Source organism: Talpa europaea, assembly GCF_964194135.1.
Source record: "Talpa europaea genome assembly, chromosome: 15".
Lineage (NCBI taxonomy): Eukaryota > Metazoa > Chordata > Mammalia > Eulipotyphla > Talpidae > Talpa > Talpa europaea.
The window spans coordinates 63,331,050-63,358,708 of NC_140083.1; the positions used below are offsets into that span (position 1 = coordinate 63,331,050).

Genomic DNA, 27,659 nt, shown 5'->3' on the forward strand with positions numbered 1-27,659 from the left:
GTCAGGGGACAGTGTCTGACTCAATTGCAGGAAAGGATAAGGAACACCCCAGCAGATGTCATTGCCATACCTGGCCAGGATCAGATACAAGACGGTGAGGCCAAAAAGCGCTGGAAAATGGGAGACAGCATACAATGGCAAGGACTGGCATAAGAGTGCTCTCCCATACACGATAAACCAACTCTAAAAGTTGGAGGAAAAAATATTGATTTGTGAAGGAAATCTCTCTAGACACTGCTCCTGGGATGCCTCAAATGAACTTCTATGACTAAAAAGTTTGGGGGAGAAGGGGAGTTTGACTGCCTTTTGACTGTCTCCCCTTGGCCATGGAGCCAGCATAAGGTTTAATGATCTGACAGGAGTGTCCTCTGGCTCCTCAGTCTCCCCAGTACCCTGGTTGGTAACACAAGCTCTCTGCGTCTCCTGCCCACTCTCGATGGCCCTCTAGACTGTTCTCCTTGTTGACGTGCCCAGATTGTGTCTCATCTCACATCCTGCCCCACCACATCCCCTCCTCATCCCCTACCACTCCCACCTGCTCAGAACACAGCCCTTCCGCAGCGGGATCAACACCCTCCCCTGCACACACCCTCACAGCTCCCGCCTGGCACCCTCGGAGCCACAAATGGCCTGCTGTGACAGCAGCTACACAAGGCCCCAGCGCCAGCAGCTCAAACACCCCCCCTTTCCCTTCTGTCACTGAATGTTCAAGTTCAAGGTTAGTGAGAAGTGCCAGATTTTACAGTCTGGAAAGTCCTCCCATCAGTGAAAAGGCTGAGGGAATGCAGAGGGCTTTCGCATCACACAGCCTTCCCACAGCAGTAAAATGCCGAACACTTTCCCTCCTGCCTGCTTCAGGCTATTCTGTAAGGTGGCTGCTAGGGACGCTTCCAAGGTTCTGGGCGATTCTGCTCAACACCTTCCTTTGTGAGGTCATGTGACTTCCAACCTGAAGCTCAATAGGACTAATTGATCCCCTTCCTTAAGACCTGGTAACTCTGTAACAGAAACCTTTCCTCCCTGGGGCCACAGCTAACAGGTGGTGAGGGCCAGTGGGCTCTCAATGGGGTGGCCGTCTGTATGGGGGGGGGGAGTGGTTTATGGCGACATTGCTGATGTCCTCTACTCTCCTTGTGCTGTACATTTTGGTGACTAGCCCTGTGTGTTATGTGCAAGCTTTGTTTCACCCCATTAACGGAGGACAATTGTATTAGCCATATGAGTCTGCGTTCCCATGTTACTTAATTGCTCCACTGCTGTGTTAACGAAGTTAGGAAGGGTTTGGCGAGACAGTAGATCACCTTCATGTACAGATATTTGTGGGTTTATTTTTCCTTTTGCCAGCTTGCCTCTCAGTTTCAATTGCTTACCATCTGCCTTTGAACAATCTAAGTGCGAGCAGATAGATTTTATTTGGAGGATGAAATGCTTTGAGCTCATCCTAGGAAAGCATTTTCATATGCTGGTGTTCAGGGCATTTGCTGTTTAATAGGATCTTCGGAGGCGATTTGGTTTGGGTTGGGAGTAGGTTCCTCCCCACAATATTTTACAAAATAAAAACCAGGGATCCCAGTTTTTCAGCAGAAGGAGACAGGGTGGTCAGGAGGCCAGAAGAAACCTCCCACCTGAAAATGAACCCTGAAACACCCAGTGGGAATGCAGGTAGCGAGACAGCAGTGGACAGTGTGGTACCTATATGGTCTCTTTCCTACTCCATGGCCCTCAAATCATTTTGAGTTTTAAAAATGAGGGGGGTCGGAGGCCCCAAAATGAATTGTTTAAAGTCTGTGGTCTTCTTCACAAGACCAAAAAACACCTGATGGAAAAATAGATGTGTTCACTCAGTTTGCTTGGTTGATTTTTTAATAATTTTTTCCACTTATTAGAGTGATTTGACTTGCACTAATCTGTTGTTTTGAAAATAGAACCTAAAATAAAACCAACCAGTGAGTCAAAAATCAGTAAGCTGGCTGGGAGTCAGAAAACCTGGGCTTCCAGTTAAGGTCTGAGTCTGAAATTCCCCAAAATGGTAGCTCTAAAAGTCTACACTCTGCCATTCTCAAGCCCTTCTCAGTTATCTATGCTTAAGCCACCAGAGTTGACTGGAGAGACACGAGGCTGCTGCTTTATTCTCCCAAGGGCAGGGCCAAAGCCCCACACAGCGGGTCTCAGTTTAAAGAAAGAGGCCAAGACACCAGGCTTCCAGCCTCGGCTCTCATGAACAACTCCCAGAATACAGCAGGAGTCTCTAACTTGAGTCCCAATTTTCTACCCCAACCACAATACCCCATGGAGCTGGCCAGTCCTCACTGTTGGGAATTGCTGTGGCAGCTGTGATTGAGCACAAAAATCTCCCTTCACCCCTTTATCAGGACCGTTGAGAAGCAAGTTGAGGGTGGGGAGAACCCCTGTCCAGGAAAGGAGAAATCACAACACCCTTTTAAGGTTTTGCTTGTTCCTATTCTTTCTCAGAAGCAAGATATAAGGAAAGGCAAGCTCAACCTAGAACCCCTGCTCCTTACCTATTCTCTCCCCAAAGTACACATGGTTCTCGTAAAAGTCTAGTGGTTTGTTTCATTAGAAGTGATTAAAATCGGGCCTCCCTGCTGGCGCAAGGGGTTAAGATGCAACCTATGAAGCTATCCACAGCCACTGCAGCACAAGTTCGATCCTCGGCCAGGGAGCTACCCACATGGCACAGCAGACCTCTACTGTCTTGTCCGCTGCTCCCCTCACCAGTGTATTTCAGTCAATCCACTTGTTCTGTCCCCGACTCTGTCTCTGGTGAATCCTCTCACCTCCCCCACACCTCTGGCCTATACCCCAGTCCTTGTATGCATAAATAAATAAATCTTAAAAAAAAAAAAAAGAAGTGATTAAAATCCTGAAAAGAACCTTTTTTTAAAAACCCCTCCAAGACAAATTTTGAAGCATAACTCCTGTGGAAGTGTGATGCTTTAGTTAGAATAAGATTTCACCTATCCGCCTAGACATACTAAAGGCTGCATCTCATTAACAAAGAGAGAATCTGTGTGTTAATCTGGCATGGTCTTAAAACTGATTGTACAAGCTACCTCCCTAAATCTTTTCTCTATCATTTTCAGAAAAGTACAAAGTTCAATGCTTCCATTCCAAAAATTATGTGCTTTATGGTAGAGTATGACTCAAACAGAATTCCCTCAACTCCTTTCATCTAAGTTGCAAACAGGATGAAAATACCCTTAAACAGAAAACTCCAACAAATGGATAGTTACAAAGGGCCAAAGACTATGAGAACCTCAGTAAAAGTCTGACTAGAAAAGACTATTTAAAGAAATGCAGTCTCACTACTTAAATACAGCACAGCACACACTATAAACTCTGCAATAAAATGAATAAGTCATAATTCCCGATAGGCTAATACTGCACAGTAAGGTGCCACAAACATTAGAACTCTTCACTCACTGAAATGGTTAGTTGTTGAAATTCAAGCAATAATAATTTCTAAAAATATTTAAACCAGGTTTCTTACCCAAACCGAGTGATTCCCATGTAAATTACAAAGGAGTAACTTTGGACTGTTTACTCCCTAAGAGCTATTTCCTAATTGTTATGAATTTGGGATTATTGCTGTACCAACAGCTGGCAAAAATCCACTTTTCTTCACCTATTTCTGAAAGGCAGTCTGACAGAGTAGCAAAGACGCACTATGACATCCAGTTAGCAAGTTTAGGTAATGAACACTGGTATGTTTTCTCCCAAGAATATCAGTGCACCCCAAAGAACAAGAAAAACTAAAGTGAAAGCAGAAGCAATGAATTAAAAAAAGGACAAACGCAGGTGAACAATTACATGAACAGTCTTTCAGGAAAAGACCAGGACTGGGATAGAATCATCAAAAAACACAGAGAAGAACAAGAGATAATGTAGGATGAGTGAGTGGCGGGGCTGGAAGTATATGAGAGCCCACAGACCCACAGCAAACCTGTTTTTGCAGAACTGGCTTTGAAAAATCCTGTTTTAAAGGGTCATATGCCAGACATGAGTTGCAGGAGGGCAATGGTTTCTCTCTGGGGACTATGAACAAACACATGATGAAATGAAGGAGAGACAAATCAATTATATTTTAATAAAGGGGAAAAAAGGTCCACCCCTGATTAGGACAGGGACGGTGCTCCCCAAAACAACTTTACAGGGGTGAAGGGGAAAGACAGGCTGTTGGTAGATGAGGAGTGGATGAGAGAGAGGTGAGGAAATGCATGGTGAAGCTAAGTAAGCTAATAATAGAGACAGAAGGAAGTACTGCGCCACAGGAGATAGAGATGCAAAGGAAGAAAGCAGGCAGGCCGGCCTGGGAATCGCTGGCAATTATTGGATTGCACAAGAGGCTGTGAGGCCAGGGCCTTAAAAAAGGAAAAAAAAAGAAAAAGTCCATCTCCCCACCACCCTGTTCCTCTGGATCAGACTTCGAAGTCACTTACGACACAAGCCTGATTGGCAACTGTGGGCCTTAGATTAAAGAATTCTACTTTTAGTTGTGAACAGTATTTTGATGTTCTGGGAATGCACAGGGGTTTGATGTGCCTTAGGGAACTAAAGCAAAGGTCAGGAAAGGGGAAGTGGGTTCACAGAAAATGCTTTCTAAAGCATGTGTGAGGGTGTGTGTGTCTATACATAGACCCAATTTCAAACCTCCACAAAGTGAGGGTTGCAAAGAGCCAGAGGGTCAGAAGACAGGGCCCAGAGCTCAGCACAGGACACCTGGGAGGAGCACACCGTCTTCCACCTCGGCTTGCACGACTCACCATTTGAACTGGGCTGCCCGCCTGCGAAGTCCAACATCCTGCTCTGAAGAGGGCCAGTAAGGAGGCGTGTGCTTGTGTGTTTGTTTAACAGAGGTGGCACACCTGGCTGGGCACTTGTGCAATCTGATACCACAGGGGGAAAGTTTCTTCCTGATCTCAGCTTGTTATCAGATTCTGCCCTGCGGCCCAAGGCTTAAGTGTCCTTGCAACTTTTCTCCAGAAGAAACAAATACTAACTCGTCCTTCTCAAGACCAGTCATAGGGTGGGAAAAATGGAGAAAGTTCAGAAAAGACTCTGGGGGTTGGTGTTTCTGGTTGCTGAGTGTCACCTTGGCCAGACTGGAAGATGGGCTGCAGGGAGGTTTATTCCTCAACAGCACTGACCTCTCATGATTTAATTTTTGATAATCAGTGATGGATCAAATATAACAGCATCCACTTTGGTAAGGCTTGCCACATCAATTAAAAAAGAAAGAAAAACCCAATGAGAAATCCTTTATCAGATCACACATCACTACTTAGGGCTCGGAAAATATGGTAACTTGTGGGGGGCGGGTGTGCCCTCCCACACAGCTGCACAGAGCACTGGTTATTCCACTCCCATTGACATCTCAACAGCTCATTAAGCAAAGCGACCTGGCAGGTGGGGACACTATATTAATGAGGAGGAGCAACAATGATGGGGGGTCATGAGGGTTTTGGAGGTGAGCATGGTGCAGTAACATACATCTCTGCCCCTATATCATATACAGTGCCATAAGCCAACAGTACCTCAATAAAATCACTGAACTTAAAAAAAAATTTTCTGCTAGGCAGATCAATGTTTCGGCAAATTCAAGTAAAAACAGTTACTGGAAGTTAAATTAAAAATGTGTTTTTTTATTTTTCTGCATGTGTGCATGTGTGCGTGTGTACGTGTGTGTGTGTGTGTGTGTGTGGCTTAAGCGAGTTTTTCTTTTTAATGTTTGTATTAATTTGCCATCATTTACATAACTATAATTTAGGCAGCACAACTTCACACCTCCTTATGCACACAAGTTTCACTCAGCCTCCACCAAAACTCCCATGCTGATGTCTATCTCCTTCCTCATCCGGTCCCCTCCACCCTCTCCCCAAATCCCTCTGGTAACCAGTATGTTTTACAGAATCTAGGAATTCTTTTCACTTGTGCTTTGCCAGTTTGGGGGGACAAACGGAATGTACCTTGAGATGATCAGGTTAAGCAAAGTCAGTGAAATTCAGTTACTGGAAGGTTTCACTTAATTGTGGATTATAAAGCAGCAAAAGTTTGTTCTTAAGCAGGTTTCTAGAACCAGGGCTGTCATTCCTTCCAGAACTAAACAGCAGAGAGTTTCCAGATTAGATGGAGATGTGCTAATTATTGGGAACCCCAGGTTCAGTGAGCCCTCAGCCCCCAGTTTCTAGTCCCTGGACACCGGGCCCACCTCTGGGTGTGGGAAGGCAGGAGGAGGGAGGAAGTAGATGGAGAAGGAAATGGCGTCCACCTCAACAGCCCAGGCAGGGGAGATGCCGAGCCAGGGACTAAGCAGTCCGTGGGAGGAAACTTGACAGTGGCACACTGTCCAAGCATGAGGTGCATATATTGAGTGTTCCTAATTGGGGGAGCACCCATAGGGCCCCCCCACATCAGCAGCTTCTGTGTGTCTGTTTTCATCGGGAATGCACAGATGTCTGCCTTGCTGTTCCCCAAGGTGGCTTTGCTCAACATTCCTGTGACAACTCCTGACATGTCACCCAGTCCCTCTTGGAGCCTTTCTGTGAGAGACATGGGACTCCCCAAGAGGACAAAGACAAAACAGCTTGGAAACAGACCCACGTGCAGCCACGATGAGGCCAAGGTCAGGAAGGTGGGCTGGCAGCTGCAGTGTGGGTCTAGAAAAGGAATCCCTGCAGGTGATCGTTTTGGGGGAACTGTAACAGCACCCTCTCTGGGACCTGGATGCATCCGGGAAGATAAGACTTATCCTGTACTCTGATGCCCGGAATCCCAGTCATAGGTCAGCAGCAACGAGAGCAAGGAGAAAAAAAGGACCATTTGGGCCTGTGTGGGAGGCCAGTGTGTCTGCTTGAGTCTAAAAATATTGACTTCTCCCAACTGGTTCATTTCTACACTTATCAGATTATTCACAACTTTAACACACTGACTTAATAGCTTCCTCCTTAAGCAAACAGCACTGAGTTGTCTGCTGTGGAGAAATTTCAAGGCTGTCATACCACCCCGAAGACATGACTTTGTTTTCTTGTCCTGTGATACACCCAGTGGTTCTTACTGGTTGTGTCCCCCAGGGCTATATACTAAGAGCAAAAGAAGAGTCCCAGAGAGATCATCATCTCAAGTGTAGACTAGACAGAGTTGGGTCAGAGTCCTCCCCTTCCTTGGAAAGGTAATCACAGACTTCACAGAAGACTCTGGAAGCCAGGCTGCTCTTTCAGCTTATCTCTGCCGCCCCACCAGCAGAGGAACAAGGTGGGGAACAAGAACTGTACCCAGAGAGTCACAGCTTGCATGACTACAACCAAGAGCCCTGGGTTCTGTCTCCCTGACCCAGGACGCATGCTCAGTCAAGCCAAAGAAGACACTAGGTCTGCCAGTGCATTCATTCACTCTGGGCTGCTGCTCGTGCTTCCTCTTGCCCATTCAGCCTAAAGGTTCTCAGGCCTTTTCTCCAGCTGTCTACATTCCTCTCTGGAAGGTAGGTAATCACAAGGGATAGGAAGAGTGGGTGTTGTGTGTGTGCATGTTGGGTGCTTCTATCTCACGAGAGTGCCTTAGGCATGGAGGTGCTCTGGGGCCCTGAGCCCTGGTCTGGGTCCCTGGGCCCGAGCTTTCTTCCTCCTTCTGCTTTCAAAGGGTGTTTGCTCAGGATTTCAATGGTGTGATGTCCTTATCGTACACTTTCTTTTCCATATCACAGAGCCTAGTTCCCATGGAGTCCACAGTAGAAGCTCAATAAACACTTGGTGATGTTTAAAATTCTATTCCAGTAACATACATTGACCCTCCTCTGTGCCAAGCATGTTGCTAGAAGCTGGAAATACACAAATGAATCTTCCAATACCTGCTCTCAATGGGATTTTGCTCTGGTCAGAGGGTGAAAACAATTCAACTGTAACAGGAACACGGCCCCTAACATGCAGGTTCAGGGAGCTGAAGGGGGCTGACCTGGCAGCAACAGAGAAGGCTTAAGAAATGGGGTTTCCAATGACAAGCTAACTCAGAAAAAGATCAGGGTTAGATCCCAGACATAAACGTACATCATGTGGTCTGGGAGCAGAGCAGGTACTGGTTGGAACAGGCTATGCAGGGGGAGTGGAGATGAATCTAGCAAGGCAGTCTGAAAGGGCCTTGCATGCCATGAAAAGGGCCTGGGTTTCATCTGGAAGTGCAATGTCAGAAAGGGAATGACATGATCAATTATTATTTGCAAAGGATAAAAATCCAAGGTTAGATTGGAGGGTACAGGAAAGAGAGGTAAGATCAGAGAAGAGACAACAGAAAAGGGTGGCAAGGAGGAGAGTGGTCAGATAGAGAAGAAAGGACATGGGGTGGGCAGCACAGCCGCCTGCCTGGCTTCCAGAAGCTTTTGGTCCAGTAGCTTCAAGGAGCAACAGTACATGAGTCTGTTAGTGTGTTCTGGGCCAGAGAAGGGCCATCACTCGCTCCCCTCAGTCTTGCATGGCTTTTGTGGCAGCGCTGGCTTTAGGCTGGCCTTGGAAGTATGACAGAGGTGACTTGGCAAAACTATTCATTACTATCTTCCTTTTGGCTTTTCTCCCCTGGGATATGTGTCTTGAGCAGTTTTGCTAAGTTCTATCTCAACAGGATAAGACTCTTAGATGGATTCTCTTCATAGAAACCTCCACCAAGAAAAGCTGCCATCTTCTCCCCCATCACCCCTGCTCATCAACGCCTCTAGGCAGAATCTGGCCGGGGTGGGACAAAATAAATAAATAAAAGCAATAACAACCAGGCTTTTCCAGGCTAACAAAAAGCATCCAGGCTGAGGTTTCTAAGAGACACCTGTTTGTCTGTTTTTTAATCCAGCAGCTGCTAACACAGTAGAAGCATGGCAGCCCAGCAATAAATAAGTTCTCATTAAAACCCAATAGTATTAGAAACTGCAAACCAGTTTTCAGCTACTACTCCCTGAAAATCAGGGGCTGGTTTTCAGTTATAGCACCTGAATATGGAGAGAAGTTCAAATAAGATGAGATGCATAACAGGAGCCCTACTTTGCTGAACTTAGGAACCTGAATGCTCCTTTGCTGGTGGGGAGGTGATTCACCTATTCATCTGTGTATTCTAAGGCATAAATCCTTCAAGCACCTATTACATACTTAAAGTATTATCACAGACATAGTGAATATTTTTGAAGTTTGGTTGATTCAAACCCTGTGGCTGACCAAACACCTCCTCACTTAAGCTGGCTTAAAAAACAAACCAGAACACAGTCTCACAGAGAAGGTAGCCACAAAGAGAGGGACAAATAAACAGTATTTTAAATTATCTTTTCAGTTCATTCACTAGTGAAGACACACACACACACACACAATCTACCAATGTATAAACACCATAGGCAGTATGCAAACGTTACCTTTTCACACAAGACCGGGGAAATGCTTCTAGAAACAGCTTGTTAACTGCCCCTCACATTGCTAGTTAACAATCCATTTATAGCCCATCAGAAAGCCAGGCCTCCAAGGAGATATATTTTACATCTAAAGTCAGTCCTCACTTGATGTCATGGATGGGTTCTTGGGAAACTGGCTTTAAGCAAAAGGACATAGAACAAAACCAATTTTACCATAGACTAATTGCTAAAAGCAAGAGTTAAGTTCCTACAGCCTATTTCTGGTCACAAAAACAGCACCAAACTTGTAAATAAAAATCCAAAACACTTCCAATACGAAAGAATCATTTGTAACCATGCATTTATTCATATTCCAACTTGTTTATTTCAGTTCAGGTTTTCGAAGATCCCAGAGCCTGTTCCAGAAGCTCAGGGCGCAAAGTGGGGCCCCCAATCCTGGACTGGAGGCCCTTCCATCACAGGGCATGCACATTCACATTCTCTCTCTCAACTGGAACAACTGAGGTACTCAGTGGCTCTCATGTGTACACGGAATGTGGGAGGAACAGGCGGGGACTCAGTCCAACATGGGAAGAGCATACAAAGGCCAGGAAATTGATACAAACCCCTGAAGGGAATTGATAGGTTTTTTTTTTTTTCTCATTCAGCATAACAAAAGGTTGTTACTGGAGAACCTGCATGTCTGTGAGATTCCTTTGCCACAAGGTCCCAGGGGGTTGTGCAAGCTTTCATTCCACAGGCTAGAAAAGAGATTACCTTAATTTATGTGACTTCAGAGCCTTCAGTACCTGTGCACACATGCAAGTGGGGGACAGGACGACTCCCCGGAATGGAAGCAGAGGGATGCCAAGAAGTGCCAGCCACACGATCCAGTCCCGACCAGGACTCAAAGTAGCCCACAAAGGTGTAGGGTCAGCTCCTGCACGCTGTTCTCCCTAAAACATGCGAATGTGAACCCCTACATTGGTGCTTACTCTTGAGCCTTTGATAACTTCTCTGGGACCCTTTTCCTGACCCAGAGAAGATAGTTTCTAGGCTTGGAGCATGGCGTAATCTCTCAAGGCACCTCAGTGATATAAGGCCATACATGCAAACAAAAAGTGAGCCTGAACTGGTCATTTGTCCCCCCAAAAGTTCTAACTCGTGTGTCCTGAGAACACCAGGACCAGCTAGGAGATGGCCTTGCTGAATATGGTATAGAGGATCCCCTGAGGTGGGACACACCACAGTACCCCTTAGGCAGCCAGCCAGACTCACCCTGCCTCCCGCTGGGTGGAAAAGTGGGCTTCAGGACTCCCCCAAATAGCGTAATTATAATCTTGCCAACACAGGCCCCACTCAGAGTCCCAAAAGGACTAAGAGCCAAGAACCCTAAGCATGGGAAACACCAAGGAGAATCGCAGACACCAATTTGCAGACCAGAGCAGTGCGGTGAATCCTTTTCAGGAATCCATTAGGATGTAGCCTGACCATCTGCACACATCGGCCGGGGGGAGAGTGTCTGGATTTGCCCTAACTAGGCTCGGTGGGCCAAAAACATACCCAAATAAGAAATAGGATGTGGTGTGAACTCACTTTGACCTATAACCTAGATATAAACTAACCAGCAGGCAAGAGGACTGACACTGCCATCCACCTTTAAATACCACAGCCGAAATGGAAATGTACACAGACCCAACTTTCCCTTAAATCGGACGGCCCAACGTGATGGTTAACCACAAAAACACACAGGCAATCCCCCTCCCTTAGAGAAGCTCCATTTGGTCATTTTACCAAATTTGTCTAGAGAGATGAATTCTCAGAAGAGCCAGCGCAGGTTACCAGAGCCCGTCTCCGCGGTGGGGGAGGGGGGGGTCTGCCTGCCTTTCTGCCTCTGGTTTTTCTTGCATTTTTTAAATTTTCATTTCTCTCTGAGGCTTTGCATCACTCATGTCCAAGCAGACCACATTGCCTTGCCCCCAGATGGTGATACGTAAACATCTTGCCTTCCAGTCAGTGGGTTCCTTGGTCAATTTCAAGGGGTGGGTCACTTTTAAAAGTCAGGGTGACCAGGGGAGCGGGGAGCATGGCAGATGGATAGTCTAACTGGTGTCCACCTGACATTGGGTCACACGGCCCATCTCCCTGCTTGTCTGCGTGAAAAATTAAAGCTTGCCTACAGCACACTGGAAAAGATTAGAAGATCATCAGTCCAGCCTTCCTAGGCTTGCCAACATCACCCCTGGATCTCATCATGTTCAAAAGCCATGTCTGACCTCCAGCTGTCTTAGGCCTGCCGAGAAGTGCCCCCTTGCCACCCAACTAAGGCTCCTGCCAAAAGCACAGAACCCAGAGCCACACCCGGGCAGAATGCAAAACTCAGAAAGTAAGCCTTTGCTCCTCCGGTGCACTTCCCTCCCCAGCCAGTACTGTCTCTCCTTCCAGATCGCCCCAAAGTATCCTAGTCAGCAGGCAAAGGGAAGGACTAAATGGCACAAAGTCAAATAAAGAGCTGGCAGCTTTCCAGGGGACCTGAGAGGCAGTCAGCCAAATCAGGTCATTCAGGTCTTCAAGTCGGGAGAAGGGGAGATTTTCCCAGACTGCCAATTTGCTTTTCTCAGATTTCATCCCCCAAAGGATAACCCTTCCACCTGGTTCGTGTCCTCGAGGATGGACCATTTCAAAAAGGCTCAGTGAGAGTGACCTCTGCCCTGCTGTCCCCACCCATCACTGTCCATTACAGCCAAGCCCAGGCCTCAAAAACACAAAGCATCCATCAAGTCCTGATGTGGGTTTTTCTTTTAATCACCTAGATCTCAAAAGAAAAGGAGAACAAAGCAGCTACAAATTCACCAGGGTTCTAACCCTTCTGACTTTCCACTTCCCAAAACCAAGCATACCAACTCCGAGGCAGGAAGCTGGGTGCCAGCAAACAGAAGGCCCAGGAAAATGAATCCCTTCTGTCCCCTCGGAGACCCGGCCTGTGATCACAAACTTCAACGTGGAAATACTCAGCTGGACCGCACGGTTGAGTCAGGAGACACTACAAAGGGGTTTGCTCTGGCAGGAGTCTGATTGGATGGTCAAGGAGAGTGTGAAAAGACCAACGGTCTAGAAGTAACAATGAATAATGAAGGAACTAGTGCGGAGAGAAATTTCCTTGCCCGATCCCAGCTCCTCAAAGCAGTCAAGGAAAGGGCTTAGCATGCTCCCACCCCCCTTTTTTATAAAGTCTCAAGGACATTTCCTCTTGCCTGGCCCGTGCGGAGCTATCTGAGTGTTAATTATCAGGCTGGGGACACGACTAATTCTAAATTGTCTCTTGACCTGGATTCTTCCTTGGAGACCCAGCTCTTCTGGCCACACCCGACAAGGCGGGTGATCGGAGGCCTCTCCCCCTGCTCATCTCTCAGCAGTCAGAATTTCACTGGCCACAACTAGACCCACATGTTCACCAGGGAGCAAGGGGAAATGTTAGGGAAATAAATGGGTGATTTCAGAGACACACAAGGCTGTTCTTTGGGTTTGATTTTTTTTTTTTTTTTAATTACAAGGCTGGTGTATATCTGTAGCTCATCTCTTCCAAGAAATGCTTTAGAGTCAGCCACTCTTCTTCACTTACCGCTTCCTCAGGTCTAGGGCATGTGAGCGAAGCAGGGATTACAGAGAAGTCTTCAGAAAGATGAAGCCACAGAGCCCTTCATAAGCCAGCAGACTGGGAAAAAAGCAGCTGAGTATAAAATCCTGAACTTTCACTGTGTTCTCCAGGTAGGGAGCAGAGGAAAGGCTTCACCCCAAACCTGAGCTTTCTTCAGCAGCCTGAAAGGGCCCACACCTAGGTCATGGGGTGGGAGGAGGCAGTGAATTAACATTCTCTCTCTGATTCCTCCAAAGGGGTCTTTGCCCAGTCTCTAGCTCATTGTCTCACGTAACACATCCGCACAAAAGAAAATTCAGGAACCCACTTTCAGTCCACAGTGAAGAGAAAAATAGCTGCTGAGTCCCTTAACATCTACCAAAAAAATGCAGATGTGCTCAATGCCCCAAAGTAACAAATTTGGCTCTTTCAAGCTCTTCTGTATAAACTTCCACTAAGAGTCATCTACTCATGGTTCTTGAAACTGGAAATTTACAGTGAACAGTGTCTGTTCTGTGGTCAAGACAGACAGGGAACTGCCTGTTAAACAAAAGCAGACTAAAGAATGGATGCTCTCTCTCAGACTCACCAGGGTCACAAATAATAAGCAACTGTAAGAACAAGCAGATCCCTGAATAGGTTGGAATACTTGAGTGCTGAGTAGTAATGCGAATGAGAGTCGCTGTACAATACTTTCAGGCTTAGATTTTTCCCTTTCCTTTCATCTCTGGAAACTTACTCAGAACCACACCAGTTATTCCCTCAAAACGTCACCTAAGATGCAAAAGGCATTTGCTACTCTCCCACAGTGGCGGTCAGCTCCTCTTTCTTGTTGCAAAGGCATGGATTCAATTAAAGTTCGAAGAAGAGCTTTTCTGAGTTCTGAGGGACCTAGTCTTAGGAGACTCAATGGGATCTGACAAGAGCACTTGCTGGGAGCAGCCAACTTGGGGGGGGGGGGCTGAGGGGGAGCTGGGTTTTAGTTCAGGCAGTGCCACAAACCAACCACACAAGCTTGAGCAAGACCATGAACAACTCTGGCCTCTGTATTCTCAAACACATCCCATAGGCATGGGGCTAGGCAATCTCTAGCCCTTTCTAGGTCCACATATTGAGAACATTATAAACAGGAGAAGAGTAAACTTTTTTTTAAACAGTGCAAGATCCTTCTTCAGGCAATTTACATACTCCAACAGCCTGAGAGATGGATACCTTTATTACCACTTTGGATGAGTTAATAGGGTCAAGATTAAGATGAACACATTCAAGTTTACGTACTCAGGTCTGTCTACTCTGTGCTCTTTGCCCCCAAAGAAACCCACAGGAGGACGATGGCTGATGCCTGTCTCAGCAGTTTACAATCCACTTAAGGGAAGCTGACTTAGAACCACATAAAACAAAGTAAAATGCAAATCCGAATCTGAAGGGGAGGTGACTGGAACTATAGGTCACGTGGCATCAGGACAGCATCAGGGACAGACGCCCACAGGGCTCAGCGCATCGAGCCATCAGTCCCTTTCAGGTCATTCAGGAAATGAGCTCTTTGAGACCTTCTTCCCTGTCCCACGCACCCAGGGACACACCCCCGAGGAACACTCAAGGTCTGATGAATGTGCAGATTTATGGGATAGCTCCTTCCTGTCTTCACTGCGGAGTGTTTTTTAGAAGTCATTCGTCTCGATAGTCTTTCTAAGCCGACCCTTTCTTGTGGGCTGTCTCTCCACGGAGCACTGCATTATTTCCTTTCTCGGATCTCAGCATTTAAAGGTTGTAACGTGAAGTCACTGCTGTGAGCACTGATCGAGTAGGTCCCCGGGCGGTGCCACAAAATGGGGTCTAACTCTGCCGAGGAGCCTGTTCTGAATTCAAGTCTGCTCGCTGGCAATTTTCTGGTGTCAGGGCTGTCACGGAGTGGCAGGGACATGGACGACCCCGGACAGAACACCTGATACTGGTGCTGGCTTGGTGACTAAGGGCGCTGGCATCTTGGTGGAGGTATTAAACAGCCAGGAGTTGCTTTCCTCCCTGTGCCAGGAGCAGAGCGGATGGCACTTCCTTCAGCCCCTCTCACTTCCACACTCTGTTTCCTCTCCTGTATCTGCTCTAAAGACACTTCATAAAAGTCTTTCAAATTCCGAAATGTATGAGGTCGAATGGCCAAATGCTCTCTTGCCTCCAGTGAATCAGAATAAGAGGGTGGTCGGGCTAGCAGCAGAGAGCAAAGAAAACAGCTGATTCCTTCGGTGGCAGCAGACAATCACAACATACCTGAAGATGTCACACAGGTTCCTGGAAACCACACAGTATCCGAGAAGCACATGAGGGACAGTTTCAAGACAACGATGCTGTGCTCGTGTGTCATGTCAAAGCTTTATTATTTTTATTTTATTTATTTATGCATACAAGAGCTGGGGTGCAGGCCAGAGGTGTGGGGGTGAGGAGGGGTGAGAGGATGCACCAGAGTCAGAGCGGGGAACAGAACAGGCAGATTGACTGAAACACACTGCTGAGGGGAGCAGCATGTAAGACAGGAGAGGTCTGCTGTGCCATGTAGGTAGCTCCCTAGCCGGGAATCGAACTCGTGCTGCAGTGGCTGTAGACAGCTTCATAGTACTGAGACTCAACCCCTTGCACCACCAGGGAAGGCCGATCAAACGTTTTAAAGGAAAATAGAGTTGAGAAAGGAGAAGAGATTGAACAGGGAGCGATGCAGGCCCAGATGCCTAGCCCCAAGGTTGGCAGGTGAGCGGGCATGGCTGCTGCCTGCTGTGCATTTAGTAAGAAGTAATCAGGCGCCAGGGAAAAAGAAAGAGACACAGAAAAGGAAAAGTTTCTGAGAAAAACTTGAAGGACCCAAGATGAAACCCATTAAAAGACAAAATGTCACTTAGAGAACATCAGGGGTTAGCGTGAAAATGGAAGACCGGGACACTCATCCCCAGGTGGAAGGCCAGGTGTGATGGCTGGCTGTCCCCCAAACCACAGGACCCACTCCAAAAAACCCACCTTGAGAGGAGACCAGAGAGAATGGACATCTGGGAGTTCAGGACACAGCCTCCCTGCTCTGTTTCTGCCCCTCCTCCTGGTTATGGGAGGCCTCACCGCAGCCCCATCACTCTTACTGTCCTCATTTTCTCCTCACAAATGGCTGTGCCTCAGGATAGTATCATGGAGAAGATTCTGGAACTGCAGGCCCCGGATGCAAAGTTAGCCCCAGCATTGCCACATGGAGCCTGTGAGATCTGATACAGCTTAACCACCCTGGGCTTCAGTCTCCTCCTTTATAAAATGTGGAGAAAACTGTATCCCTGAGAGTTGTGAAGAGTAAATGAGATCATGTACATAAAACACTTAGCACAAGGACCAGCAGGCAGCGGTGTTCAATAAATGATGGTGATGATGATGGAGGAGGGAAAGGGAGGGGAATAGAAAAAAGGGGAAGAAGAAGGAAAAGAGAAAAATGAGGGAGCAATAATCAATAAAAGAAGAAACACCTTTCATTGCACAGCATTTATAAAACTCTACAAATGTGAATGTGCCACCGTTTTCTATAAGCAGAGGCCACAGGACTAAGGAAGCAGCTATGTTCACCTGGGGCTGGCACTCAGCAAATATGGGCAGATGCCTTCTTCAGTCAGCTCCCCCCTGCCCCCTGTCCCACCTGAAAATTCTATAGATCATTTGGACAAAGACCAGGCTGAGGGGCCTCCCTGGTGGCGCAGCGGGTAGAGCACTGCACTGTGAAGCTGTCTGCAGCCTCTGCAGCACAGGTTCGATTCCCGGCCAGCCAGGGAGATACCCACATGCCGCGGCAGACCTCTCCTGTCTCGCCCGCTGCTCCCTTCAGCAGTGCCTTCGGTCCATCTGCCTGTTCTGTTCCCCACTCTGTCTCTGGTAAATCCTCTCACCCTCCTGCGCCTCTAACCTGTACTCCAGTTCTTGTATAAATAAATAAATCTTAAAAAAAAAAAAAAAGACCAGGCAGAATTACGTATCTTCTCTTATCTTAAGGAAGACTTATCAAGCAAATTAACAGAACAAAAGAAAATTGACTGGTGGTAATATTTCGAGGCCAAAGGGACAGTTTGAAGCAGTCATTTCTAACCAATAAATGACAGGGAACACAAGTTATCCATTCCTTGTCACTGAGGCTGCTCCTGAACTAGGCAGGCAACCCAGCAACCACAGTCCATCCACAGCTCATAAAGAAAACATGGCATCTCCACCAAAATGGAAAAACACTTAATCAGTTTGTTTCTGCATATTCAGAAATCAATACTAAGGACCTGTTTGGGTTTTTTGATTTTTAATAGGTTATAATTCTAACTTCTCACTAATTTGGCCTAATCTCACTCTCCCCAAATACTAGGTCTGGCAGTGAATGGTCTTTAAGCGCAGCCACTTTGGGCGTGGGAACTCTGAGTAAACTCACACTCATTCTAGTCAACAAATAGATACAGAGCAAATAGACACAGGGATTGGTTTCTTACACGCGTCAAACAACAAATACAGCAGTGATGGACTCTGCCTGCAAGCAAACTCGACTGCTTGTTCTAAAATCACATTCAGAGGAAAAAAAGATGTCACTGTACACCCCACACCCTAGGGGGCTTCGTCTGACACTGAGTCATTCTGCTAGAAGATGCAAGCTGAAAGGCAACTTTTATAGATTGGTAATCAAATGAAACTGCTCTGTTATTACTCCCAACAATCCCTGGCCTCTCGGTCCCCTGAACTTCCTCAGTGTGAGTAAATGCAGCTTTACTCGGATTTACAGAATCTGATTCATTTCTACCTTCTTTTGTTGTCCACATTTGGAGTATTTTTTCCCCTGACTTACCAAGGCTGAAGAGGTAGCCACATCCCCAGTCCAGCTACCAGGATTTTAGCTGATGCTGTTTGCAACAGCAAGATAAAAAGAGCTAATGGTCTACCCAAGGATTCTACAGATAAGACCTGAAAGCAGGGCCAGTACCTTCCACATAAAGGAGAGGTATCAGTCCCCCATATACTATAAAAAATTATACTGCATCCCACTTTGGGGGATATATATCTAAAGAATGCCAAGCAAGCTCTCAGAGATCATTAGCTGTACACTCATGTTCACCTGGGCATTATCCACAACAGCCATAATTCAGGAAGCAACCCAAATGGTCTATCAACAGATGAATGTATAAAGAAATCTTGGCCTGTACAGCATGATGGAATATTATGCAACCTTAAAAAAGGAAAACAAAACCTATTGCATACAACAAGATGAATGCATTATACTAAGGGAAATAAAAACACTGCATGATTCCACTCATATTAAACATCTAAAATAGTCAGAATTGTAGAAACAGAAAGTAGAAAGGTAGTTACCACGGGTTGTGGTAAGGGGGGGGGTAATTAAAGAAGGGAAATTGGTGTTTTCTGGGTAGAAAGTTTCAGCGTTGCCAGGTAAAAAAGCTCTGAAGATCTAGGATACCACAGTAAGAATATACTCAACACAACTGAACCATATACACTTAAAGATGGCTAACATGATTAATTATATTGGTTTTTTTTTTTTACCACAATAAAGAGAAATTATGGTGCCAATAGAAGTCCACCAAACCCTCCTGCCCTCATCCCTACTCCTACTACTTCCTCTTCTCACATCTAACAATATACCTTCTGGGCCCAATGCTCCCCCCACACACATCATCTTCCTTGGCACCTACCTCCCTGCCCTCATACCAGCTGGCTGGTGATTAAAATGGACCAAGCTAGGAAGTGCCAGGGAGCACAGTCTAGTGTATCACATTTCTTGGCCTTTTAGAGGGATGCACCAGGAACCCAGAAAATGTGGTGCAGGAACCTGAGACCTGGAGGCCCATCTTACTCTACCCCTGGCTGCGTCACTAATCAGCTGCAGCAAACCACTGAACTGTCCGGGCCTGCTTTCTGTAAAAAATTGGAGGTCAAGCCAGGTGATCTCACAGGTCCTTTAACTCTGAAAATCTAAAAGGTCCCTGAGTCGACTGTCAGAGAAACAGGGGAAAACTTAGAAGTCTGCTCATCTAACCCTTCTGAAAGAAACTTGTAAGCCCGTGTTGTCTCTCGTATTCAAGTCCTTGTTTTTAATTTTAATTTTTAATTTAATTTTTAATTTAATTAGTGTTTTTTGAAAACTTTATCAAGGGCCTCTCTAGTGGCACAGGGACTAAAGACAAAGTACTATCACGCTATCATCAGCCACTGCAACATGGGTTCGATTACCAGCCAGGGAGCCAACCCACATGGCACAGTAGACCTCTCCTGACTCGCTTGCTGCTCCCCTCAGTAGTGTATTACAGTAGATCTGCCTGTTCTGCTCCCCACTATGTCTCTGGTGAATCTTCTCACCCCCCACACCTCTGGCCTGCACCCTAGTTTTATATGCATAAATAAATAAATCTTTTTTTTAAAAAAGAAAATTTTATCAAAATAATGATGGTGATCGTTTTTGTACAGACCTCCCTGCCAACAGTGTGGCACGAGGCAATTCATGATGCACGGTGCAAGCTGGTGGATGAAGGTGATAAGTCACCCTGGGAGGGACAGGGGTAGACAGAGGAAAGAGCACTGGCCTCATCCCATGCCTCACTTCAAATCAGCCCACAACGCCGAGAAACACTTCTGTGCCAGTTGCCAAACTAAGTTCTAGGTCATGGAGATTATCGTCACGAAACCCAAGGAGCTCAGAATCCAGTAGGAGAAACCCTGGGAGTCTCCCAGTTAGGAGCACAACAGAAAGAGATTTCATGCTGCCAACAAAGCTGACCAGTACCCCGGGGCAGAGGGAAAAGGGACGAGGCAAGCCAGGGGCAGTCCTCACTGACTTCCTAAGTCACTAATGCGTGTGCAAGCCAAGCCTTACACAGGAGTGTCTGCTAGGCCATAACCACTTTCCACTGCAACTTGGCTGAACTTAAAACTGAACAGGTGACTTGAAGGTGAAGGTTGATGATGGCAACACAGCCTCTTCCTTCCTCCCGTGACCAGCACAGCCAGCCAAGGAAGCCTCTGAAAACAATCCTTCGACTTTTTAAGACAGTTAAGCGACCCTGCCTTTACATTTAAATAACCCCAAATAGTAAACCAACTCTCTTCATGAGAACCCCCACTGTACATGGGGAACAGTCACTGCCAAGAGCAAAAGAAATAGTGGGGGTCAGTGTGAGTTTCGGTGACCTTGGGTTAGTCAGTCAGTCTTCTGTGATATTAACATCCCTCAGTGATGGGAAGATGCTTATCAAGTTCAAAAGAAATACAAGTCCCTGCTCAAGAATTCACTGTCAAACACCGTACCTAAGTCAAAAGCACCAGGGTGTCACTGACTGACTGAATCAGAAACTTTCACCTTGGAAATTCCCCCTAAATCTGACACTACTCTATTTTCTAGCAGAGCAGACATTGCTCAGAAGTAAACAAAGCACTTCCCTCTGGGGCTGGCCCTGGTCAGACTCCTCTGGGCTCCATCACACCAGCTGCCCAGGAATTTACTGCCTGTTCACCAGCTGCTCATAAGGAATGAGAGCAAAAGAAGAAGGTTTCAGGAGCAGAGAGGGAAAGTTTGGGAAATCTCTCCACAGAGTCCCCTGCATCCCAATTCCCAGGACATGAAATTCATCAGCTCAGCCTTGAAAGCTCTGGACCATCACTCTCCACTTTACAGAAAAGTTGATTGTTTACTGGACTCTAGAATCAATCCCAGTACTTGCTTGTGGGTTACCAGCAAACATTTTTTATTATGCAGTCACGATGCCACATCCCAAGGACTACATGAAACCCTGCACACATCACCAGAACATTTTCAGATGACCTGGAATAATCCCGGTCCTTGATCTCCAGCGCTTATTACTGGAATACCCGGAATTAAACAAATCCCATGGAAAAATACACTTCGCCGATGCGCAACTAAACATATGCATAGTGTAAACAAGCAGTCATATACTGGTTCCATAGAGCCATCCAAAATAAAAGAAACTTATTACAAAGAAATACACAGGCAAGGAAAAGTCACCTAAAAAGAACTGAGAGGTAAGCAATAAGGAAAAAAAAGATGATATGCAAACTGCGAAGGTAATTTTTACGTGACATTTAAGAAAAGGTTTGGTCTGTCTGTGTGTGCAAGGAAAGAGGGGCTGTACGTTTGTGCCCCTACAGCATAATGACAGAAGGCACAGAGCAGAAATCATGTCCACCACACACACACACACACACACACACACACACACACACACACACCCATCAGAAGAGGGAGCTACCAAGTCTTTTTAGAAAAATCACCGAGAGGACTGTTTGGTGGTTTTATCCTAAAATTATTGCCCCACAGTTGGTCCAGGTTTTCCTGATGTCAGATTTATTGCCTTTCAGTGAAATACAATTTACTGATTTAACACTCGACTAGTTAGTTACCTCTGTTTGAGTTATGAAGTGTCAAATAAATTAGATTATCCCTACTGGAGGATTTTCCCAAACTTGAAGAATCTACAGAATACAGCCAAAGAAACTGGTTTGGAAGTCAAAGGACTCGAAGTTCTGCACTGGGACACCCCCCTCCATCACAGGCCTACTGCAACCACTAGAGAGGTATAAACACAGGAACCCCAAAGTTTCACGGGGCATTTGTGGGAGGCAGAAACAAAGAAACCCAGCTCATCTTTTCAGTTCACATAAACCCTCCCGCAAACCCAAGAAAATCTTTCCCGATCAGAATCACTAAAATCTGAGCATTTATGAAATAATGAAAACTTAGTAAGGAAATCAAACACTGGCCCCACTGGAAAAGCAATGTTAAACAGGAAAGGTTGCTCTAATTCCCTTTGCATGAAGAAAACAGGTTATTTGTTCATTGTTTCTTCAGTGCCCACTCAAAGAAAACAGCCTAAATGGCCCAAGTCAAAGACAAACAAACTTCAGCAGTTTCCACCACTCACAGAAGCAGAAAGCTTTTCCACGAGGGCACCGCGGGAACCGCCACATGAGTAAAGTGCACAATAAATGCCGCGATGGGGAGAATAATTGGGGGAGATGAAGAAATCATCCTGCCTCCTCACGGTGGCAAAGTTTACAACAACTTTTCAGAAGCAACGCACCACCGGTCTTGATAGACACAGACCACTCTTGGGAAGCCCAGCGCCGAGTATGCCAACATCCACCGTCCCGCACTTGCAAAACCTGGCGAGAAAGCCGGGCGCTTGCTCCTCGCAGGGAGCCCCTCCGCACTGTCAAACAGGGAAGGTCATTTTGCTCACGGAAATAATTCGCTTTCCCCCTGCATACACGACTTTTCTACTTTGGGATTGCCCAGCTCTCATAGGAATCGGAGTAAAATAACCATTCAGCAACTTTATTCACCTTGGCTTAAAAAAAAAAAAATGAAAGAAAGAAATTCATTGTGCAATGCCCAGGAAGAGCTGACACGACGACTGTCTCTCCAACGAGCGCTTGCAATTACAATCCGAGGAGGAGGAGGAGGAAAAATCCTGTCTGATCAGACCCGGGGAGTCCTTCAAATAAAGCCCCGATTTCATCCCCAATGGGAACTGGAGAACTTTTTTCCCCTAAGCAGCAGACCACCCCTCGGGAACAAAAGTTACATTTCAGTCACATGTTGGGAGTAGGAGTAGGAAGCAGGTTTGGGGTTTTTGTTGTTGTTGTTTTTTTTTTTTTTTTTAAGGCGCACTAATTACGGGGGTGTTTTACAGTCCTGGAGACAACTCGGGCTCCTCCTGACCAACTGTGACGGGCATTTCATTGTCAAAAAAAGCAAAGGGGTGGGGTGGGGGGGGGCGAGGAGCCTCCGGGGGCTCGGCGTGGGGGGGGGCGCAGCAAGGTTACCCTAAAGGGTACAGCCGCCGCCAGCGCGAGCTGCAGCTCCTTCCCGGGCGCCCCCCAATCATTCCCGGGCGCGCTGAGCGGCTGCAGCAGCCCCCTCCGAGGCGCCCGGCACGACGGGCCGGGCCGGTGCAGCGGCAGCTCCGGGGTCTCACGCACGGACAGGGAGGGCGAGGAGGTCTTTACCTTGATGCTACACTGAGCAGGAGTCTCAGACATGTCTCACAGCGAGAGAGATCAGGAAGTTCTCAGTTTTTTTCCACTTTCCTTTCCTCTCCCCAACCCAGAAGCGCTCCACGGCCGGCCAGACGCGGTCATTTAAGAAGTTTCTCGCAGCATCTCTCCCGGCAGCCGCCCCGGGGGTCGGCGGGCGCGCGGGCGGGGCGGGCGGGCGGGCGCGCGGGGCGGCGGGGGCGTGGGAGCCGGGCCGAGCGCGGCGACGCCGGGGTCTGCAGGTCGCGGCGCGGCGACCCGGGGCGCAGCCCGGCCGGCCTCGCGCTCGCTCGCCTCCTCCCACCCGCGGCCGGCGCCCCCGCCCCCCGCCCTCCCGCCGCTCTCCCTCGCTCTCTCGAATGTTTTCCTTCCTGGAAGAGAGAAACTGAAAGGCAGAACTGAGAAAGCTCCTCGCTCATTGATCTTGAGAGTTTCAGAGCAGAAACTGACGTGAATTCCCAGCACCGAGCTCTGCCTCTTAAAGGAGCCACCAGGAAATAAAAGCTCGGGTTACAGCCCGGCATCGGGGAAATAAAAGCCGACTGGGGGGGGGGGGTGCGGGGGGAGGGGCGCGGCGGGGTTCGCGGGCTGAGGAGGAAGCCGTGGGGGGGTGGCGGGAGCCAGGCCGCGGCCGCCCCCCGGGGCGCAGCCGCGCGCCCCCCAACCGCCCGCCGCGCGCGGGGCTCCCCCAGCCGAGCCCCAACAATCGCCCGGCTCCGGGAAGACACGTAGAAAAAGCGTTACGTGGGGGCCCCGGGGACCACAAACCCCGTTTATTACCCGCCGCCCCGCTCCGTCTCCCACAGATGCCGAAACGCGCACACACGGGTGATTTTCCCCCGTCCCCGCCCCCCGCCCCCCTCAGCGCCCCGGCGAGGAAAATCGTTACACAGGGAAGGACATTCCCGTAAAGGACGCGGAATCCACGGGAGGAAATAAAACAATAGCCTTTGTTCTGCTTCGCGACCGCGGCCTCTTTAAGAGAATCCACCAGGAAATGGGGGATCGGGTAGAGCTAAAAAGCAAAATCCTGACCATTTTCAGAGTTCCAGAGGCTCACCCACTGGCACCCTATCTCTCTCTCTCTCTTATACACACACACACACACACACACACACACACACACACACACATACAGACAAACCTTGGCTTGTCTTCGCTCACCACCGGGCCCACTCAGCACAGTCTCATACTCAGCGTCAGTCCCTCTGCAGTTCCCTCAGAGCACGCGTTCTGGGGAAGGGAGGCTGCTGGGCAGTTATCAAAGGCGGTTGAGTTCCTTCCCTGACCCCCCTTCTTCCCCGTTTCGAAATCCGCTGTCCAGTTAAAGAAATAGCGGCCGCGACCAACCGAAATAGACGACCGGACTACAAAGTTGACAGGACGCGTTCCTGAAGAGAACCCCCCCCCCTCCCCAGGACCGCCATGGGCCGAGTGGGGGACCCCGGGGTCCTGCTGGGCCAGGAGGAATTTTTGCTGGGAAAACACAATTGAGAGGAAGTTCCAGCCTGCGGGGCTGAGGGGTCTTTGAGTGCCTGCGGGCTGGTGTCGCTATGAGTTTTATTGTTATTCACGCTCCCCTAAAATGCCCTGGTGACCCCTGAAGACCAAGAACGTTGTAATCGTGTTTTCAACTCGAAGCCCTGCTGATGCACACGTAGGAGTTTATAGTGTGGGGGTGTGAATTGTGTTACCAATTTATACACACACATAAATAGGCACAATGTCTGTGTGTTTACGTGTAGACAGATTTCTCAGATCGTGCCCACCCTACGGATTTTTCCTTCAGCTCTCCACATAATTAATGTGTTCATACTTTTTCACATATTCATCAGAAGAGTGCTCTGTTTTAAGGAACTTGGGATGGAAAAGAGTCCTGTGGCTGAGGAGATGGCATTATGGAGTTCTGTGAGCCTCCGGGGACCTCGGCTGTTGCGTCACTGGTAGCCCCAGAATCTCAGGTCCATACCAATTGCTCTGCTTCTGACCACCTCTGTCCACAGCCTCTCCCCACTCCCCAACAATGGTCTGTATGTCCTTCCTCCTTCCACTGATTTTTGCAAATATTGTCCTAATGCCCCATTGCTGGATTGATTAAAGCCTATAAACCTTTATATCCTTAACATGATCTTCCAATATGATCAGCTCACTCTGCTTCTGCAAAATGGGAGTGGGAGCATAGCGCCTATGGTAGAAGATTCTTGTATTAAATGAGCAAAAATTTTCGACGTGCTTGTTTACCTGAGTGCTTGCCACATATATGTGCTCAGCTGCTGTTAGCTGCAATTATTTAACCTCCACTTCCTATTTCCTCCTTAGCTTTTCCAAGTAATTCTGGAAGTAGTAGTTTGAATTAGAATGATGCGGTTCCAAAGCAAAATATACAGTAGCAGCTGTGGCAACTAAACACTGCATTTAGAAAAATTGGCAATTTCTATCTGGAAAGGGCCAGATAGTAAATTTTTTTGGCTTTTCTCACAGAGGCAAAATTGAGGACATGGTGTAGAGACATACCAAAAGAGAAAACAACTATCCATAATTTTTTATTAACAAATGTAGGTGGAATAATAATCACAATAGCACAATTGTGATATAGGTCTAATGATGAGCATGGAACTTTTTTGTGTGTGTGTGTGGGTGAGGGAGGATGGGTTTCCACTTAATTGAACCCCAGTTCAAAAGTGTTTTCTATTATCAAAGTTGAATATTGAGCTGTAATGAGATTTTACACAATTCTTTTCACCCAGGTAGGTGCTGCCAAATATATCAATTCATCAGGATATTATTTTACATGAGCATATTTATTTCATAGAAGGCATTTTTATCATTCTATTAGAATTCTATCAGTTCTCTTGTCATTTCCCCCTTAGCATGCCAATATCTTGCAGATTAATCATTTCCAGTTGAAGGTTAAGTGGAACACCTCAGTTGCAGTTAAGTGAGTTTTAAATATGGAAATTTCCTTTTCACTTGCATTAAAATCCAAAAACCACTGTTGGAACTGTAGTTTCAGTTCAGAAAAATATAACTACTGTAAATTTGTGTTGGAATGAAGATCTTGCTTCTTTTAACTTTTGACAGCATGGGCACGCGTATAAAGCAGCTTGGTATTATTTGTGATTCAAATAATGTTAGTAGTGTCAAAATGATTCAACTGCAGTGTAAGATTCACAGATAGCTCTGTTTTGCATTGTAGTTGAGGTTGAATTCATGAAAATCATTATCAAGTCTGTAGCAAAAGTTAATTTCCAAATCCATTCAGTGTTCAATAATAGTGGTTGAGAGAAGTTCTTCTCGTTCATTCATTCCCATTTGCCCATTGCTTCTCGATTTCCTATTTCCTGAATTTGTCAGGGAATAAATTGAGTAAATTTTTCATATTCCCTTTAAATTCCTAGATTCCCTGTCTAGCTGTTCTTCTTTCTGTTAAATATAGTGGTTGTTCTAGAAACTACAATTTATATATTGCATTATCACAGTCAATCTTCAAATATTATTCTATTTTATGAATAGATAGGAAACTTAAAACAGCATAATTCCATTTATATTTCTTCCATCCCTTATGATACTGCCTAGTACATGTTACAAAACCCATCACATGTTGGAGGGATTGATATTTTAAAAACTATATGTATATAGTGAAGGTAATAAAATACATGTCACTTTTAACTTGCCCAGATATTTGTCCTTTTCACTACTTTTTATTCCTTCTTACAGATCTGATATAAGTTCTCTTTGGCCTAAAGAACTTCTTTTGGCATTTCTTATAGTGTAGTTTGTTGGAGATGATGTCTCACTGCTTTTTGTCTGGGTGAAATGTCTTTATTTCACATTCAGCTTTGAAGGATAATTTTCACTGTATATAAAATTTTAGGTTGACAGATTTTTTTTTCTTTTGGCATTTTAAACATGTCATTTCATCTCTGTCTCCATTATTTTTGATTAAAAGTCATTTGTAGTTCATATTTTAGCTCCCTGTATGTCATGTCTTTTCCCTGCCCCCCAGCTGTCTTTAAGATCTGCTCTCTAATTTTGGTTTTCAGAATTTTGACTATGATGTGCCTAAGTGTGGTTTTCTTCATATTTACTCTTTGTGATGTTGGCTATAATTCTTGGACCTGTAAGTTGATATCTTTCATTAGTTTTGGAAAATTCTCATCTAGTAGCTCTCTGAATATTGTTTCTACCATTATCTTTCTCCTCTCCTTTTATTACTCCAATGATACAAACATGTCACATGCCATTGTTGCATACGTCTTGAATACTGTTTTATTTGTCTTATTTCTCTGTCTATAAATTTGAATGCTTCCTATCTATCTCTCTTCAAGTTTCTTTCCTTTGCATTGCCCAACTTATTAATGTTAAGCCCATTTACCTCTTTACTTCTGATACTGTATTTTTTATTTCTAGCATTTCCATTTTTTTTACACTATCACTTTTCCGAAGTTGCCCATATCATCACAAATCATGTTCATCTTTTCCTTTAGTCCTTTCATATTGTTGTCATACTGTGATAATTCTTTTTTTATATTCCCCATACAATTGCACCCCAATCCCTCCTCTCCCTGCCCCCCCCCATAGTGTTGTCTC

General features: G+C 46.4%; 1 protein-coding gene across 2 annotated transcripts in view; it reads right to left on the reverse strand.

Moving 5' to 3' along the window:
* ETV6 (ETS variant transcription factor 6) overlaps positions 1 to 23,075 on the reverse strand; it is a gene marked incomplete at both ends in the record, with an annotated part of 225,586 nt that extends 202,511 nt beyond the window's left edge. For both annotated transcript variants that reach the window (XM_084255613.1, XM_084255612.1), the window contains one exon: positions 23,043 to 23,075. In XM_084255613.1, coding sequence (XP_084111739.1) covers positions 23,043 to 23,075 — 33 coding nt within the window. The remainder of the gene's footprint in view (positions 1 to 23,042) is intronic.
* Between the last annotated feature and the right edge of the window lie 4,584 nt (positions 23,076 to 27,659).